Source organism: Ictalurus furcatus, chromosome 2, assembly GCF_023375685.1.
Source record: "Ictalurus furcatus strain D&B chromosome 2, Billie_1.0, whole genome shotgun sequence".
In the NCBI taxonomy this organism is placed as follows: domain Eukaryota; kingdom Metazoa; phylum Chordata; class Actinopteri; order Siluriformes; family Ictaluridae; genus Ictalurus; species Ictalurus furcatus.
The window spans coordinates 30,177,239-30,196,920 of NC_071256.1; the positions used below are offsets into that span (position 1 = coordinate 30,177,239).

Sequence of the window (19,682 nt, forward strand, 5' to 3'; positions counted from 1 at the left end):
CTTACGCGAGTCGTGGTGTGATTCCCCTGTTACAGTGATCTGTAGTTAGCATCATAATGACATCAATGAGCCTGGCTAGCAGCTAACTCAGTTTCTGTAACAGTTTCAGAAGAAATGATGAATATGGCTCAGTTCAGGCACACAGTAGAAAGGTGGTGTTTGTGTCTAAACTATAGATGTGTTAGGCTAGCTAACATTTCCAGGTATTATTATTATTAACTCCTAGTATTATTTTCATTACTAATCTTATAGTGTTTGTGGTTGCACTCAGCTTCCTTGGAAGGTTTACAAGGACTGATTGGTGTTGGAGTGATGACTGGTTTATATTTGGACTTCTGAGTGGAGTCCATACGCCACATGAATAGTATGTCTATCAGATATTAAACGTTTTATGCCTGTTTCATTTTCTTTTCCTCTTTTTCCCCCTGACCTGATCCAGGCAAGTGACAGTGACAGTGACATTGAGTTTATGGCACAGAGCCACCCAAATCCACCTCCCAAACAAAGGCGTATCCTCGACCCTTCAGCCATCACAGCTGTGGCCATGTACCCCAATATGGTAAAGTACTAACACCAATGGTCTGTCAGTTCTCCACCTCCACGATGTGTTCACCTGCCATGTTTTCTCGGCACGGTCCTTCTGCCAGTTCTCGTTGAGAGCACTTTCTATCAGCAGACTGGTTGCTTTCTTGTTGAAGTGAATGTTAACTGCTTAGCGATGCACGTTATATTTATGAGATGTAGAGTTCCCTGACGTCAGCACTGATGTAAAGTAAAGGCCCCAGGGATCACCAAAGTTGTTTTCAAACAGTTATGACAAAATGTAATAAAGGCCCAGGTTGGTTGTTTTTAGAAACTCTGATGGTCATTTGCATTTTATTTCAGGTCACCCGCAGCCTAAAGCGGAAACCACCTCTCTACAAACAAGTGCACTGCACAGGTAGTCCTTCATTACCAGGATACTAATTCACACTTGAAATGCCTGCACATTTGCGACAAATGATATTCCATTAATGGTTTAGGTCATTCATGATACATCACATAAGCCCAGTACTAAACGTGCCATATAGTGTCATGTAGAAGGTTCTTTTTATCTGTTTCAAGTTGGACATATTTCTATATGGGTATAGAATCCAATGCTGCTGTGTTTGTTGATTGATAGAGGTCAATGAAGAAGAAGCCAGGCTGTGGCCTCCATCTCTACCCAAGAGTAAGAACAAGCCAATCAACATAAGCCTGAGTGACTCTGAGGAGGAACTAGCACCTGATATACCTCAGTGAGTTTCACTTATTACTTTAATGGTACTTATACAAGCACAAGAATGATAAAGTGAGTAAATTACTGAATGGGTTGTTTACTAATGTATTGTATTTATTAAGCATTTGATGCATTTTAATGATGTGAAAATACTCTAGTATTACACTTTGTATTCAATTAGAAATCAGCCATTAGTTAGATGAGATTATATACATGATGCTAAAACTGATTTTTTGTAATGAAGTTAAACGAGTTTTTTCATGCCACTAATGTTCCATATTCACTTATGTAATCTGTTTATTCATGACACTTTATACAAAGTGACTTAAGGTACATTCACACATACAGCGACTCGCAGTGATGAAGCAACTGGAGCCCATTCATTTTCAGTGAGAGATGGCGACTTTCGATGACATGAGCGACAGAAACCGTAGGTTATCCAGATGTGGGCGTGTCCAGCGAAGTGAAAAAGTTGAGAAATGTTTAACTTTATTCAAATTTGGAGCGACTTCGTGCAGCGACTACCACTGAGAGTGAAGACAGTAGAGCGCACATTATCCGTGATCTGTCATGCTGCCTGTGACTCCGAATTGTTTCGTGGACCCAGACAGTTCGGTACTTGCGCTTTTGCCGCAGATAGATGGCCGCAATGGCAAAGAGCACACGTTGCTTCTCCTTTATCTCAAAGAATATGATGCATATACACTGGTGAATTTTATATACAAACTTTCTCCCTTCAGAATGTTTGATTTTAGCTGCAAGAAAGCCGATATGTTGTGAAAAGTTGAATGCTAGTTGTGCCACCCACTGATAAATGTTACTATGGCAACCACTAGTAGGAATGGTGACTTCATAGTGCAGCGACTGGCAACTTGCAGCGATAAAATCGCTGTATGTGTGAACGTTTCTTTACAAGTGAGGAAGGATTCTTTCTCCAACCCCCCAGCACCCTTCTATACCTATGAAGTAGTGACAAATGGAGATTGTGTGATTTTTAAAGTTCTGACCTTTTAAATAATGCGTGTTAAGTTCCTTATTGTCCATTTTATAAAGTAAGCAAAGAACATAATGGTACTGAAACTGAAATGCTAAATGTATTGGAAAACTGCTCTCCACAGGGTTCAGAAAACTAATCTTTAGAACAATAACAGTTAATGACCGTACAAATCAAATTTTCTTGGAGCTGAAGAATTAATTGTAGAATTTTTCATTGTTTTAGAGAAACCAACCAGAAACTGGCTGCACTTAGCTCACTCGTGTGTTTAACACCCGAAAGACTTGAAGATATCCCAAACTTCAGTGACTATCCCTCCCAAAGAAACGACTGCTATGATGATGGTGACATTATAGTCATTTCCTCTGAGGATAAACAGAAAAGATGTCCAGCCAAACCTAAGCCCAGAGAACGTGGCCGAAAAATCTCACTGAAATTTTGCTGGAAAATGGACGTGCACAAAATCGCAGTGCTTTCAGTAAGACGTTTTCACACTGATAACAATGTACTGTGCAATATCATTGTTGCTAAGGGAATCCGATCTACTTTTGATGTCACTTTTCTCAGCAATACAATATAATGATCCAATTTTCATTTGCAGACAGATCCTCTGAGCAAGGCTGTAGCTCAGTTAGCTGTCAAGCTTAAAGTCCCACCCTCTAAAATACTGCTAATGAGGAATGATGATGAGCTTCCTGTGCACTCCACCATCACGCAGTTAGATCTGGGCACTGCAGATATCATAGGTGAGTGAAAAATTTTATAGTTATTAGTTACTAATTATCATGGCTGACACTTTTATTCTACATCTTGCCTTTTGTGATTGCTCTATCAGACTGTCTTGTGATAACCGACGACAAAGAAGATGAAAGCAGCTGTGATGTCATCACTCTGCGACTGAGGGGCAAAGAAAAAGGATCTGCACAGGAATATTCCTTACATAAGGTCGGTGAAGTTCCAGATCTTTTTTTTTGTTGTTGTTTTTGTTTTGAGGACTTCATGTCGTCCTCATTAGCATAATGATATACATCTTTATTCTTTCACACTGTGTCCACCACTCAGGATGATCCTCTGGGTTCCATCCTGTCACAGTACACTTCAGGTCTGTCTGCCGCTGCTAAGCGCAAGGTCAAATTCCTCTTCGATGGGTTAAAGGTGAAGCACAATCAGACACCTTCACAGCTGGATATGGAGGACGGTGATATCATTGAAGTGTGGGCCTGATTTCTATAACAGTGATGTGTCATATCAACATCCCCATTTGCTTCTTTTTTTTTTCTTGAGGTTTACATTTGAGTGTATTTATAATTTTTTTCTAATATAAAAATGTACATATGTCTAAATCTACATCATGTGTACAGTTTTATTATTTTATTTTTATATTACATATATAACAATAATAAAAGACTTGCTGTTATCCAGGGTCAGTTTGTTGAGTCGGGTCTACGTTAACTGAAATTAAGCGTTAGTATAAGAACTATTTGGGGAGGTGACAAACATGCAGTTTCAAATGATCACTGACCGGGTTTATTGTCATCTGTTTGAAGACTGACTAGTCAATGCATGATTAAATGCTTTGTATGGAAGTTACTCTTGTTCATTGATAGGAGAAACATTAGATATTAGGCTTAAATCTTTCTATACAACAAAAATGTATTTTATTTGAAGTATTTTATATCGTATTTGCCCAGCTTGGCCAAGGTTATATACAACAGGGCTTCCCAAATCTTATCTTATCTTTTGCAACCTTCAGCCTAGGTTCATTTTATGCACATAATCTGAATATTTAAATATTAAACTCATTATTTATAGGAGACATTTGAGCTTTTCTATTTCTGAACTTTCAGACCACATTAGGCCTAAGCTGACATTGTTTATAGCCTCGTGTTTTTGTGTCAAACTGGATAATAAATCAATAATATGCTTATATATAAATATACAACAATAACAGTGGACTGTGAGTAGCTTGTAGCTTAGTTAGCACGTTGTCATGTGATGACTATATTCGCCTTATTAACGGTCTTGTGTCAAAGGGGCGTGGTTTATGCAGATGTTTCACCCCTTGGCCAATCGACAGGGAATGACGTAAGATAAAAGGATGTAACGAAAATTCGGAACTGATTCAAGATGGCGGCCCCGTAGTGCAGTTTCAGATCAACAACAGAGACAACGCAACAACAAAAAAACGGTTTATTAACGGGTTGCTTGGGATTTTTTCAACCAAAATGTTAGCGTGTCAGTCAAGCTAACATTTATACGTTTAAACCAGTAGAGCCGCTTCAGCTCAGCGTTGAAGTGACTTCACCCCGCAACTGCAGGTAAACAACCGGAGCACTGCCGCTTCTGATAATCATCACAGTATAACCAACACAACTAACAGATTTATTCATTCAGTCTTCATGTGTTTTATTTTAATCTGTGTCTAATTACACTAACAAGTATGTCATGTGGCTTTCATTGTCTCAGTTTGATATTAATAATTTTCATATGCTCATTAATGTGAGCTAAATGGTTTAATGTTACTGATACAAATATTTTTTCCCCTGTTAGTTAGACTGTCTACGCTTTGGAAACAATTCCCTTATTAAGCTGTTGTTAAATATCGTTTGCTTCAGATTTACTATTACATAATATCGTCTTGTCTTTTATCGTCAGAGAGTCAGCCGTTGTGCACGCTCTGCTAAAGTAACCTACATATTTTTCCCCCAGCTGTTGGTCAATAGTCAGGATATAGAGACGTTTGGTCAGCAGAAATAAATGCAGATCTGTACGATTTCAGCTGTCTGGCGTAGGAAGTAAAAACCACTATTATATAGCACAAACATTTGCATTTCATGTCCTCTCTATAGGTGACCGCAAATATGCAGTAAGTTTAGGAAAAATGTGTGTGCATTCAACAACAAGGCTGCAATACAAACATGAGGATAAATAGGCATGCTATGACCGAGTTTCTGTCTCCGGACCTGATTTGAACAAGTCATGCATGACTTCTGGCAGAATTCCAGATGCCAAGAAAAGAGGGATGGACATTACAACTGAGAGGATCCACAAGCTGTTTACAGAATATGCAAAGTGACTGTAACGGTTATAAAGGCAAAGGATGAGCATACAATTTAATAGCAATATCACATTTATAGATGTACACATACAGAACAGGATTTTTTTTTTAATCCATTATTTATGTTGGTACATCAAACATTGTTACTTTTAATTGCAAATCAATCAAGTCTTTGTGAAACCTAACAACACTAAAAGACCTGTTTATTAAAAAAATATGTTTACACTCTATCCTAAGGATTTACAGTGTTTCACACTCAAACTTACCTTTAAAAATAAGGTCATGAATATGTTAGATTTCTATCAGTAATTTTCCTCATTTTATTAGTTTTTAAAAAAAAAAGGAATAACAATTCAGTTCATTATTTATTCTGCACCCTGGCTCCATACGTCACTTAACAAATACAAAATAAGTCAACCTGCCAGTTTTTGTATTTGATTAAAACTGGGATCAGCCAGTCAATAGGTGCGACTCAATCAGCTCGCTCGGTGGTGAATCAGTATATCGTGTACATATTCTGGTAAGGATCTTGGCTCGCTATTTACTGGGACACTGATGACTCAATTTCCGACGACACAACTACGTACTCGCGCTGTAAAACGTCACCACTGGCATTTATCAACGACAAGGAGGACCATATATTTCTGACATTATGTCTTATAAATTTGTTAGCGTAATCACACGCGTTTCTGTCATGGTACTTCAGGCAGAATTGCAGGCTAGCTAGTGGATTTTTAAAAAAACGTTTAACACTTAAGTCATTAGACTGAAACATACTGCACATAGGACGTCAAATAAAGTTTAAAAAAAAAATTCTAACGTAATTAATAATTTGAGCGCTACAATAACAAGCCACTTAAGATTTTAGATTAAGTTGTCAGAGTTTGTCCGCCATTTTTTAAAATTATTATTATTATTATAAATTTATTTATTTATTTATTTATTTAAAAAAAAATTGAGCTGAGAGGCTTCGGAAAGTATGGTCATTTCTAGTTTCCATTAAGGGAACAGAGTGAGCATCAAGGTTCCCTGGTGCATTGTGGGATTTTTTTTAAATTTTTTTTTTAGGGCTCGAACATTCCAGTGCACTGGAAAGATTTTGCGATCGAGACAGCCCTTAAAGTGGCCGCCTCCCTGATCCGTGCCCTGACTACTGAACTAGGGAGCTGATTGAGACGCACCCAATGATTTTGTAATGAGAAAAGCACAGGACCATAGAGAGGGAACATCTTACAGGTTCTCAATTTTGTATTCCAGATAACTGAATTTGTGCTGACATTTGGGTGACTGTATGTGCACACTCATGCACACAGTTTAATTCATTTTCTAGATTATATAGATTGAGTAGGTGCAAGTAGTCCAGTGCGTGTTTTAAATAAAGTGCATGCCAAAGTACTTTAGTTAAAAATGTATATTTGAAATTTTGAAAGTTTGTCAGGTTTCATTTCTGCATTGCATTCAGGTGTATTCTTGGTAAACTTCCTCTTATATGTGTTCATTACATAGCTGTATGTACTTGGTCTGAAGATGCGAAGCCACAGACCACCTCTCCTGTGCACTTCTGCTTTATGACTAGTTTTCTGAAATGGATCAGCACACACGAGTTTAACTTTGAAACTTTTATTGGTTGCTCCTTGTGCATGCTTTAGGCTCTTTTTGGTGTTGAAAAACTATCTTACATTAATGCTATTAATGTATGTGTTTTGTGGGTGTTGGGGTGTCTTTTGTGTGTACAACAGCGATGTCGTTCGTCGAGCCGACCGCAGATACCACACCGTTCTTCTCCGATGACGATGGGGAGGGGACAGACATTAAGAGGGAGGAGCCGTCAAATCAGCCAGAGGCAGAGTGTGCGAGTGGGGTGTCCAGTAAGAGAGCGGTGATGACCGTGGCAGTCCTCTGCTACATCAACTTGCTGAACTATATGGACAGATTCACTGTAGCAGGTATATATTACAGTGCATCCACATTGTGACATTCAGATATACTTGACTAGGTAGAGTTTATTCATTTTTAAGAAAACAAAGACTGTAAAAATTAAACCAAATTGATGGCATTCTCCAAACCACCTGCATTAATACTCCTTTCTGAAGTACCATGTCAGGTTATTGGCAAGTCTCATGATTTCCACCGAACTGTCTAAATATAGAGAGAATGAATAGACTGGAAATTGGCATCCCTGAAATCTCATGACTTTCATTTTCTGACAGTGCTCAGAAAACAGTTCAGCATTACGCTGAGCAAAAGTTGCCCAAGGCTATTGATGCATCACATGTGAGGTTCACGGGATCTCCCTCTCAAGTGTTGTAATACACTATCAATGTCAATGAACCCTTGAGTGTCTGGGCTCCAGTCAGCTAGAGCAGCTGTAATCTGGTACAGTTAGCTCTATATAGGGAGCACTTTCGGACCCACAGTGTTTTATATTTTATTTAATCAAGAACTCACATTTAAATAAATTATCTCTTATAAATGAGCTCTGGTCAAGAAATTGCTAAAACTGTCTTCCTAAATTCAGATTTTCCCAATAAAATGAAAATGTGCGAATATGAAGGAAGCTGACCAGTAAATATTTTGTAATTTGTGATCTGTTTTTGATCCGTTTCGGATGTCCTGCCTCTGGATGGAGCTCTAATCTACTCCAGTTCCTGACTGCTGGGACTACGGCTGCTTCTATGGCCATACAGAATTCACATAAGTCAATAATGAACTTTTTCACATTATCTGTTGTTACCCAGATGAGGATGGGTTCCCTTCTGAGTCTGGTTCCTCTCAAGGTTTCTTCCTCTTAAAACATCTTGGGGAGTTCTTCCTTGCCACCGTCGCCACTCAGTGGCTTGCTCAGTTGGGATAAATTTGCACCTTTTAATATCTGTATACCGTGTTGATATTTCTGTAAAGCTGCTTTGAGATAATGTCTATTGTAAAAAGCGCTACACAAATAAAATTGAATTGAATTGAATTAATTTGCTTAAAATTTGTGACTCTGGTGTCCAATCCTGTAGGTGTGCTTCCTGATATTGAAAAGTTCTTCAACATCAGTGATGGCAAATCTGGGCTGCTCCAGACTGGTAAGTATTATTATTAGTATTATTATTAGTATTATTTTTTGTTGTTGTTGTGCCAAAACTAACTGTATCCCTGTACTCTCAGTCTTTATCTGCAGCTACATGTTTCTTGCTCCTGTCTTTGGTTATCTGGGTGACAGGTACAACAGGAAGTTGATCATGTGTGTGGGCATCAGCTTCTGGTCTTTAGTGACTTTAGCCAGCTCCTACGTCGACAAAGATGTTAGTACCATAACTAAACCTGTTCCCTAATAGTGACTACAAAGTGATTACAAAGTGCTGTAAATACATTTGCTAACTAAACAACTTCACAGTCAAAGTATATCTTTATAATCTCTGTGTATGATTAAGTGACTGGTGTTGATTAATTGCGGTCTGTGTCTTTGCGTGACAGCATTTTTGGGCGTTGTTGGTGACGCGGGGGTTTGTGGGGGTCGGCGAGGCCAGTTACTCCACCATCGCTCCCACCATCATCGCAGACCTCTTCATCAAGGAGAGGAGAACCTGCATGCTCTCTGTCTTCTATTTTGCCATCCCCGTGGGCAGGTGAGAGAAATACCGAGGTGTTTCCACCTGGAACAGTAAAGCTGCACGATTTCAGAGCATTAAATTAGATTTTTTTAAAACATTGCAACAGTGTTGCAACTTACACTTAGCTGTTGAAGAGCTGTAAGCAAGAGTGATGAAACCTGTGATTTCTATTCAAAGATTTTTTTTGTATATCAATGTTGTAGAGTATAGTGATGGTATCCCACATTATAGTATAGCATTTATTAATTGGCATCATAAAAATGATCTGAGTACTCCCCCTAGAATCAGTGCGTATATCCCATTCAAAACACTAATTAAAGCTTTCAAAATCCTAGACGTGCAACCACTCTGGGTCAGAAATCTTTTGAGGAACTAAAGGTTTTCTCAGTTTTTGAGGTTTACTCACTTCCTGTTCTTCATTTCCACTGTAAATCAGAGACCGTGACTATCATGTCAACTCAAAGAAGTGATGCAAACTGCGTGACAATAACATCATTTGAGCACGTGCCAAGCATACAACCAAGGCCGTAACCACATCCTAAACACTGGGGTCACAAATGTAATTGTCATTTTTAGTTCTCTATGTAATAAAGGTCCAATAAATGACCGTGTCAGCTAAAGGAGGATTTTGAAGACTGTTTACACAGATGTACAGAAAAGCAGTCCATATGAAACACAGCTCTCATATGGCCACTTGGAGTATAGTTTTTATGGCGCCTTTATAGTTCACCTTTAAAGCTCATGATCACTACCTTCTGTCATTTTATGGAATAGAGCTGTAATAGAGTGGAAAAGAGTTGGGGGGCGGGGGTATATCCACTTATGTGATGAAAAGTAACAGTATTTGGGTTTGGACTGATGTAAGGGGAAGTAAATGATAACTGATTTTTTATTTTGGGGGGGGGGGGGTTATTATCCAGAAAAGAGAATTAAAGGAATAAAAATTAGTTAAAGAACTAGATTTGCAAATAATATATTTTTATTTTAATAAATGGATTTGTCCTAACCACAACCTAAAAACACACTTGAGTCAAATCCACATGTTTGACCATTTTCTAGTTGAAGTCTGAGGATGATAACTCTCCCACTTTTAGTTTTACGAATTATTTTCTTGAATTTACTGATAGGTTGTCAGGAGAGTCAGGTAAACACGTTCACTGCATTCATTCACAATATGCACACATTCATTCTTCACCTTCTGCCTAATAGTCTGAGAACGACTCGTCACATTGACAATAACACGTTACATTACATGAATCAGGTAAATGTTTGCATCCCTGGATATTACTGTCAGCCGTCTAGCGTTACTGTCGTGAAACAGTTGTCAAATATTAAACTTTAGCTACTTAGCTTACATCTTGCCTCGTACTCTTTCACCGTTACAACTGAAGCAGCATGGAGCTTCTCTGAACAGTAAAGCCCTGCCCTCTTTGATTTCATTGGCCATTTCAAACATTTTGACATTGACGAGCGTTGCTAGATCGTCGAGGCAGACCAGCCTAAAAAAATTTGTCATCCTAACAAGGGTTCAAACATTCAGACATTTTTTCCACATCTTTTCAGACTTTACCATATGATGGCATTCGTTTATTTTTCTCTCTCTCTTTCTCTCTCCGACAAATTTCAGTGGTCTGGGATATATAGTAGGATCAGCAGTGGATAAAAGGGCGAAAGACTGGCACTGGGCTCTGAGGGTAAGTCTTCTCGCACATCGTGTTTCATATGCAAACTTCCAGTTTCGTTCTGAGGCGACATTCACACTTGTAATTACACCTCCATGCATTTGTTTCTCTGTCTGCCAGGTGACGCCTGCTCTGGGTCTTTTAGCGGTATTTTTGCTGGTGTTTGTGGTGCAGGAACCAAAGCGTGGTGCTATAGAGGCTCGGCCCGAGCACACCCTGCACAGGACCAGCTGGCTCACTGACATGAAGGCTCTCATCAGGAAGTGAGTAGTGTTCTGATTTTGCAGCTTGCACATTTCGTGCATTTCATACTATTAAATAAACTACACTTGCCAGTCTTTATTCTGTAGTCCTTGGTTCACTGCTTAGTCTACAGACTTTACTTGACTGACAGGGTATCTTGAGATCAATCGTCAAGTCATTTTAGCATAGACAACCTTTGAAAATTGCCAATCGAATGTTCTTGTCCTTCTTGATTCATTCTTCAAAAGCAACAGATGAAAATTTTTATTATATATATATATATATATATATATATATATATATATATATATATATATATATATATATATATATATATATATATATATATATATATGTATATATATATATATAATATATATTTATATTTATATTTATAATTTACTTATTTTCACATTGTACCCAATTTGATCTTTCCACCCACTAGTTAACTCTCTCCATTACATGACAATTGCCAACTGGGAAGGTTCGAGCTAATATGTCCTTCCTCTGGGACTTTTTGGACTGCTGCTCATGTCGCATCACAGGGCAGAGTGACACACTCTGAAGAAAGCGCTATCTGCCCTGTTCCACATGTGTGATCTCAGACATCCACGCTAGTGTCACTGTGATTGAAAGGGGAGAGAGAGTATGCCACTCCTACCACCCAGAAAGTCTCTAGGCTCCAGGCCATGGGTGGCTGTGGCATCGTCAGGGTTCAAACTCGCAAAAATCAGGAGTATGCTTTTCTGTTGCCCCATATATCCATATTTTAACTGTGCCCCATCTCTCCTTCTCTCTTTCTGAAGTAAGAGTTTTGTTCTGTCGACGTTTGGTTTCACGGCAGTGGCCTTCGTCACCGGATCGCTTGCTCTTTGGGCTCCTGCCTTCCTCTTCAGAGCAGCGGTCTTCACTGGAGAGAAGCAGCCATGTGTCAAGGAGCCCTGTGACACCTCTGACAGGTTACACATGCACACACACGCATGCATGCACACTCACTCACCGTCACATTAATACATGCCTTGAATCCCATTTTATGGACACAAAGGCCTTTTTATCTCTGCACAAAGTTCCAGCAGCATGAAACTGGAACTAGTAGTGAGATTTCTGATCATATGGGGCACAGATGTTGCAGATGTTTTAGTTCATTGCTGTTGTCATTTTAATATGAACAGTGTCAGTTCATCTTCTGTACCATAATGCTGCTCTTATTGTTGTCATAAGTTTGAAAACAAACTTATTCTTTTGGTTTCAGTCTGTGTTTTTTTTTTTTTTTTTTTTTTTTTAAAAAAAAACCATCTACATTCTCACTCACTCACACACATTATGCCTCCTATTTATTGTGTCAGTGTCTGATAATTCTAACACCCTTGTTCTATTCTCCCTAGTATATATTTTGGCATCATCACGTGTGTGACGGGCGTGTTGGGTGTAGGGATGGGTGGAGCAGTCAGTCATCGTCTGAGGCAGAAAACACAACGTGCTGATCCACTCGTATGTGCTGCTGGCCTCCTCCTCGCTGCTCCCTTCCTCTATCTAGCCATCATCTTTGCCCAGGGCAGCACCATCGCTACCTACGTGAGTCTGCCTCATATGTGCTACTAACACGTGTGCAATCTTTGTTTTTTTTCTCACTCTCATCGTTCTTTCTCACGTTTCATTTTTCACACTTTGCACAGTGTTTTACACCACTAACACTTTTTTTTCCCCATCCTTATTTTCCCTTTATGTTTCTATTCTTCATCAGGGCTCGGTGCCTTATGTTTAAATAAAGAGATGAAGTAAAAAGATTAATGTTTAATGGAATAATAATTGGAATAATTTAGCCTCCGATTTTTCATTCACATTACATTTAAGGTATTTGGCAGACGCCCTTATCCAGAGCGACTTGCATTTCTCATTTATACAGCTGAGCAATTGAGGGTTAAGGGCCTTGCTCAAGGGACCAACAGTAGTAGTTTGGCAGTACTGGGCTTGAACTCCTAACCTTCTGATCAGTAACCCAGAGCCTTTAACCACTAAGCCACCACTGGTTCTCATTTTATACTACCACAGACTGGGCAACCATTAACAGCATCATTACACGTTTGTATCAACCACAGAAGGTCAAAATGTTGTACACCTGAATGCCTGGTTGAACACCTTTACACCTGATCAATCAGCAGTTATCTAATCAGCCAATCATATGGTGGCAGTGCAATGCATAAAATCATGCAGAAGTCAATTTTGTAGCTTCTGCCCACAGAACTGCTACTTAATGGCTGTTTTTTGTTCATCACAGCATTCTGTGTAACCGCTAGAGACTGAAAATCTCAAACCAGTCTGTCTGATACTCCAGTTATGAAAAATTATATTTTACCCCATTCTGATGCTTGACACGAAGGTTAACTGGAGCTCTTGACCTGTATCTGCATTCTTTAATGCATTGCACTGCTGGCACATGATTGGTTGATTTAGATAACTGTATGAATGATCAAGAGGTACGCAAGTGTGCCTAATAAAGTGATCGACGACTGTATGTAAGTTGCAGTTACATTATTTCTGTAGCTAAACCTCAAATGTGCATAAAGTAGTTGAGTGTGAGGTGAGTGTATAATATAGTGTATCCACTTTGCTTTTTCAACTTAAATGGATACATGAAATATATTTAAAAGCTGTGTTTATTCAGCCCTATTTGTTCGACTTTAAGAAATGCATTTTCTTGTCTTTTTTGTTAGGTTATGAAAAGTAGAACATAAGACCTCAAGTAAAACAAAGTGCTTTTTGTTTTTGAATATGCCAAATATTAAAAAAAAAATTCTAATAGTATTTCAGATAGAAAAGTGATATTCATTGTGTGTGTGTGTGTGTGTGTGTGTGTTTGTGTATCTGCATTGTAGATTGAATGCTGCACCTTTACCTCCTTAGATGTGGCAGTGTCTTAGACAAATGACCTTTGTGTACATTTCTTGTTTGACTCAGGTCTTCATCTTTTTTGGTGAAATGTTCCTCTCAATGAACTGGGCCATCGTGGCTGACATCCTGCTGGTAAGCTTCCTCCTCTACTTTCTTATATTTATGAGAAGCTGAGGCATGCCATTAAAGGTTTATCACCTCTCTCTCTCTCTCTCTCTCTCTCTCTCTCTCTCTCTCACTCTCTCAGTACGTTGTCGTCCCCACACGGCGCTCCACAGCAGAGGCTTTCCAAATCGTTCTCTCTCACCTGCTAGGAGATGCAGGGAGTCCCTACCTCATAGGAGTGGTATGTGTCACATACACACAATGAAATGCAGTTCTCTCTGCTGTATCACTTTATTAATAGTTCGCTGGTTTTCTTTCCCTGTGTTAGGTCTCAGACTCACTGAAGCAGGCAGACTCTTACATGTGGCAGTTCCGCTCATTGCAGATCTCTCTCCTGCTCTGTTCTTTTGTTGCCGTGGTGGGCGGAGCCTTCTTCCTTACAACAGCACTTTTTATTGAAAATGACCGGCACCGTGCCGAGAACTATGTTCCCTCAGGTTAGTGGACTATTTGCTAGGAACACTAAAATGAGTTGTGCTTCTTTTGGTATCTGTATTTTGTTCAGCTACCATCACTTGTTAATCAAGTAATCATGTAAACGACGATGTCACAGCCGTCCGTGGCTGGGAGTCCAAAAGTGCAAAATTGGCAGTCCTCTCTGGGTGAGAGGGGTGTTATTCTCTCTCTTCTCCCCCTGCCAATCACAGCAACACTAGCCAGTCATGGGCGCCTGTGAGCTCATGCATGCAGAAACGGCAGATAGTGATATCCTCCATGTGTTACGCTGCCCGGTAACGCAGCGTGAGTAGCAGTTTAAAAAGATGTGTGCTTGGCTGACTTCACTTGTCTTGAAGGACGTATGTGATTAGCCTTCTCTCTCCTCAGCTGGTAGCATTTGTATGACTGGGGAACCTAACTGTTGGGTGGGTATTGGCCACGAATAAATTAGGGTAAAAATCAAAATACATAAAACAACATTTACGTAAGGAATAATTGAATTATTAAAAATGATGCACACCGGGTTTATTCAACGGACCGGAGTCGATCATTACCACAGTCACCACGCCTCAAGACATTGTTCAGATGTTTTATTTCAAGACATTTGTCAGGTTTTTGTCTTTTAAAACGCTCTTGTGTCTGGAACTGATTTATTTCGCATCCCATCTCAAGCCTCCGTTGGTAATTCCCAAAAAACTTTTAGTGGTAGTAATGGAGGCTTCAGCCACTGATATGCAGTTATTGGAGAGAGCGTTCAATAGAACAAATAAATAAATACATATCGATAGGCCTACTTGTTCACAGGGTTTTAAAAATTTTTTATTACTGCAGAAAATACAATGAATAAATAAATATTGATTCACCGGATTATTACACATGCTCTTTCTCGCTCTTTCTTTTTTTACATATACATTTATTCATTTAGCAGACTCAAGCCTCCGCTTCGCCTCATGGCTGCATTACCACCTCAGGCGCACATTATTTTCCTAATACTTCAGCGGCCCGTCATCAATTATTCTTTACATATTTCTGGAGAATTGTAGTTTTCTCTCATTTTGTTTCTTGTTAAATGTGTGTGCTGTGGTGGACAGTAGCCTATCTTTTGTTATTTCAGTTAACCTGGCGAAGTGATATGGAACTGTAATGCGGTCAAGACCTGACTGGAACTACTTTTACTGTGCATTTACTAAAAAATTATTACCTCAGAACATCTGTCAGCAAATCAGAATTGAGAATTCAACAGCGCTGTGATTTAAACTCTAACAATAAATGTCTAAGGATGAGCTGCATATGAGAAGTCTTACCAAAGATGTTTTGTCATGTTTACAACTTTGCAAAAGCGAAGTAATGATGCTTTCCTAAAAGTTTTGTGCCACCCATGTACAGTCTCCTCTCAAAGTATTGGAACAGCAAAGCCGGTTCTTTTGTTTTGTTTTTGCTATACATGCACTGAAGGCATTTGGGTTTGAGATTAATAAAACAGTAAATTTATGTGGGAAAATAGACCAGAATTTCAGTTTTCAGAGCACCCAATTTATAGGTGAGCAAAAGCATTTGAACCGTCTTCAAGTAAATAACACTGAATATTTGGTTGCATTTCCCTTGCTTGCAATAACTGTTCTAAAACCTTCCACATTTTTTCCCCTGATAAAGACCTTTGTTGTGTTGGCAGTGTGTTTTGGGCCCAAGCCATGACACTACTTCCACCATGTTTTACAGATGAGCTTGTATGTTTTGGATCATGAGGAGATCCTTTCTTCATACCTTGGCCTTTCCATCACTTTGGTAGAGGTTAATTTTGGTTCCAGAACTTTTGTGGTTCTCTGTATTTCTTTGAGAATTCCAATGTTGTCTTCTGATTCTTGTGCATATGAGTGGTTTGTGTCTTGTGGTATGACCTATATTTGTGCTCTTTTTCAAACGGTGGAATGTGATGCCTTCACCCATGCTCTATGGAGGATATTGGTGATGTCACTGACTGTTGTTTTTGGGGTTGTCTTCACAGCTCTCACAGTGTTTGTCATCAACTGCTGATGTTTCCTTGTTCAATGTCTGTCTGTCTGTCTGTCTGTCTGTCTGTCTGTCTGTCTGTCTGTCTGTCTGTCTGTCTGTCTGTCTGTCTGTCTTTTTTTTCTGGACATTACAGATTATTGTATTGGCTGTGCCCAATGCTTATGCAATGACTCGGATAAATTTGTGCTTTTTTTTTTTCTCGGCTTCTGAATGGCTTGCTCTCTGAGACAGCTCTCTGGTCTTTGTTGGTTTATCCTTTTTAATACAGGCAAAACCCAGGACTCAAACCAAGAGCAGACATTCAGAGCTGTTAATTGTTTAAATCATCAATCTAACAGGGTACATCTGGACAACAAGAAACATATCAGTCGCGTGTTCCAATATTTTTGATCACTTAAAAAAAAAATGGGTGGGTGAAAAACAAAATCTGCCATGTTCTGTGCTAACACATCTAGATGTAAATAACAGGAAATGAAAGCTGAAATTCTGATCCATCATCTCAAACCCAAATGTATTTAGTGTATAGCAAAAACAAAAGAATTGACATTGTCATCCCAATACTTTCAAGGTGGATTGTACATCAAATCCACACAAATAAATTGGTAACATAACCATTCCTTGTGAGAAAATATTTCCATCTCTGAAAGGCAGAGTCACAGAGTCCTCCACTAAAATTGGCACCCTTAATAAGTATGCACAAAGAAGGCTGTGAAAATTCTTTAACCTTTTTTGATTTGTGCTTTGTGTTTTTGTTGTTCCCCCCCAAAAAAAAATTCACAAAAATTCTCTGCTCTCATGGATCTCAAACAATTGCAAACAAAACACAGGTTTATCTTTGCCAAGATAACAGCTCTGAGTCTTCTCCTATAATGCCTGATGAGGTTGGAGAATACATGGCAAGGGATCTGAGACCATTCCTCCATACAGAATCTCTCCAGATCCTTCAAATTTCCAGGTCCATGCTGGTGGAGTCTCCTCTTCAGTTCACCCCACAGGTTTTCTATGGGTTTGAAGTCAGGGAACTGGGATGGCCATGGCAGGACCTTGACTTTGTGGTCAGTAAACCATTTTTGTGTTTGATTTTAATGTAGTTTTTGGATCATTGTCCTAGTGGAAGATCCAACCAAGACCCATTTTAAGCTTTCTGGCAGAGGCAGTCAGGTTTTCATTTAATATCTGTTGATATTTGTTGAGTCCATGATGTCATGTATCTTAACAAATTGTCCAGGTCCTCTGGCAGAAAAACAGGCCCAAAACATTAAAGAGCCCCCACCATATTTAACTGTGGGCATGAGGTACTTTTCCATATGGCTACCTCTCTGTGTGCACTAAAACCACCTCTGGTGTTTGTCAAAAAGCTCTATTTTGATTTCATCTGACCATAGAACCCGATCCCATTTGAAGTTCCAGTAGTGTCGGGCAAACTGAAGATGCTCGAGTTTGTTTTTGGAAGAGAGTAGAGGGTTTCTTCTTGAAACCCTTCCAAACAACTTGTGGTGATGTAGGTGACTCTTTTTTTTTTCAGATTGTAGTTTTGGAGACTTTCTGATCCCAAGATGCAACTAACTTCTGCAATTCTCCAGCTGTGATCCTTTGGAGATTTTTTTTTTTTTTTGGGCCAGTCGAACCATCCTCATCACAGTGCATTGAGACGATATAGACACACGTCCAGTTCCAGGACGTCATGGTTGAACAATTTCCTGTTCCTAGTCACCCAGATGTACTAAAAAAAAATGTAAATTGTCAATGGGAATATACGTAAATATATTTCTCATATGAATTCACAGGGGTGCCAATAGTTTAACAACCTATATTTAACAGTTTTGTTTATATATAAACCTGTTGTGTTTGCAGTTGTTTGATCTCCATGAGAGCAGAGTATTTTTGTGAATTATTTAAACAAAAAAAATCAAAGGGTTAAACAATAGACAAACTTTCACAGCCTTATTTACTCATATTTGCCAAGGATGCCAGTATTAGTGGAGGGCACTGTATACATATTTATAGCTTGATTTACAAATACTGTATATTTGAGTGAAAGATGGAGTTCTACAAAAAAAATGTTCTATATAACTTAAAACAGTTATATAATGAATGTTTAAGTACACAGGTTTTCTGTTAATTTCTTAATACAGAGAAATGTTCATTCTTGTCAACTGCAGATGTGGTAGATAAAGATTATTCCTTTTAATGTGCCACACGATTACAGCTAAATGTGAAATGTCATGTTTTCTCTAGATGACGCACCGATTATTGTCCCTAAGAGAGGAAGATCCACCAAGGTGTCAGTGTCAAGTGTTTTAATTTGAGTAAACGAGGACATGGAGGAAGCGAGAGAATGCTCACCTCACTGGGGGAAGCACGTGGATGTCGCTGAGCTTAACACCACTGCTGGAGTAGTATGGGATGAATATAGTCACTGATTGAACTTTCACCCCTTCAGGGATTTTTAGGATAATTTATTATGTTACGTTTATGTTATTAACACTGTTATTATTTTTTGGGAACATGACTAACCATGGGAAAGTGTGACACTGCACTTCTGAAGGATTTGTCCTCTCCAGCATTTAGCATTCGGAGAAGAGCTGTGTCTCTTACTGAGGAAAGCTGAAGACTTGTGGAATTGTGGGAAAGGGGTTGGAAGAACATACATTCTAGGAAGAAATTTTTCTGAGAGTTAAAAAGCACACAGTGTTTAAACCTCAAACCAATAAAGGAGATTAAACTGTTGTTGCTTTTTTTTTTTGTTTAGTTTTTTTGTTTTTTAAACCAACATTTCTGGTTTGTTTATTAATTTAGCTGCTGTACAGACTAAATAAACATCATTTTACTATCCTTTCTGTAATCGCACTACATAATCATAAGGACATGACTATGCATTGACATGTAATGTTATGTTACCTGGATGACCTTTTATACATGCTATAATATAACACCTCATATACTAATCCAGTTCTAGCTAATTTTTTGTTGTTGTTAAGATTAAAATCCAGATGTATATCAAACATCTCCCCTTCAGCTTCTGCCCAAGCGTCTGATTTTTATGATTTTGCACATTAAAACTTGCCCTGATTCTTAATTTAAATCCAATACGGTCAACGAGAAAACATCTTTGTGCCACTTAAACAAAGAAACTCATTCCTTTTTTTCTTTTTTTTTTCTCAAATTTATTATTATTATTATTATTATTATTATTTTTAAAGAAGTCTATGGTGTGTTTATGAAAAGTTTTCTTGATGGTTTTTTTTTTTTTTGTAGAAGCTGTAATTTGGGAATGGAGGAGTTTTGCAAAGCATGGTTCTTTTTTTTAATCATTAAATTAAGCTTCAGCACATGTGTG

General features: G+C 38.6%; 2 protein-coding genes across 2 annotated transcripts; both read left to right on the forward strand.

The window, feature by feature from the left end:
- The first annotated feature begins 424 nt into the window (after positions 1-424).
- Positions 425-4,009, forward strand: nfatc2ip (nuclear factor of activated T cells 2 interacting protein). The gene is made up of 7 exons (XM_053613805.1): positions 425-559; positions 886-940; positions 1,163-1,277; positions 2,478-2,730; positions 2,854-2,998; positions 3,088-3,197; positions 3,315-4,009. The coding sequence occupies exons 1-7, from the start codon at positions 470-472 to the stop codon at positions 3,474-3,476; spliced, it is 930 nt and encodes a 309-aa protein (XP_053469780.1). The 5' UTR covers positions 425-469; the 3' UTR covers positions 3,477-4,009.
- Positions 4,010-4,373: 364 nt separating this feature from the next.
- On the forward strand, positions 4,374-19,676 carry spns1 (SPNS lysolipid transporter 1, lysophospholipid). The gene is made up of 13 exons (XM_053613793.1): positions 4,374-4,570; positions 7,050-7,256; positions 8,316-8,381; positions 8,464-8,600; positions 8,773-8,924; positions 10,537-10,603; positions 10,712-10,854; positions 11,641-11,793; positions 12,220-12,409; positions 13,793-13,858; positions 13,974-14,072; positions 14,160-14,328; positions 18,581-19,676. The coding sequence occupies exons 2-13, from the start codon at positions 7,052-7,054 to the stop codon at positions 18,649-18,651; spliced, it is 1,518 nt and encodes a 505-aa protein (XP_053469768.1). The 5' UTR covers positions 4,374-4,570; positions 7,050-7,051; the 3' UTR covers positions 18,652-19,676.
- Positions 19,677-19,682: the final 6 nt, after the last annotated feature.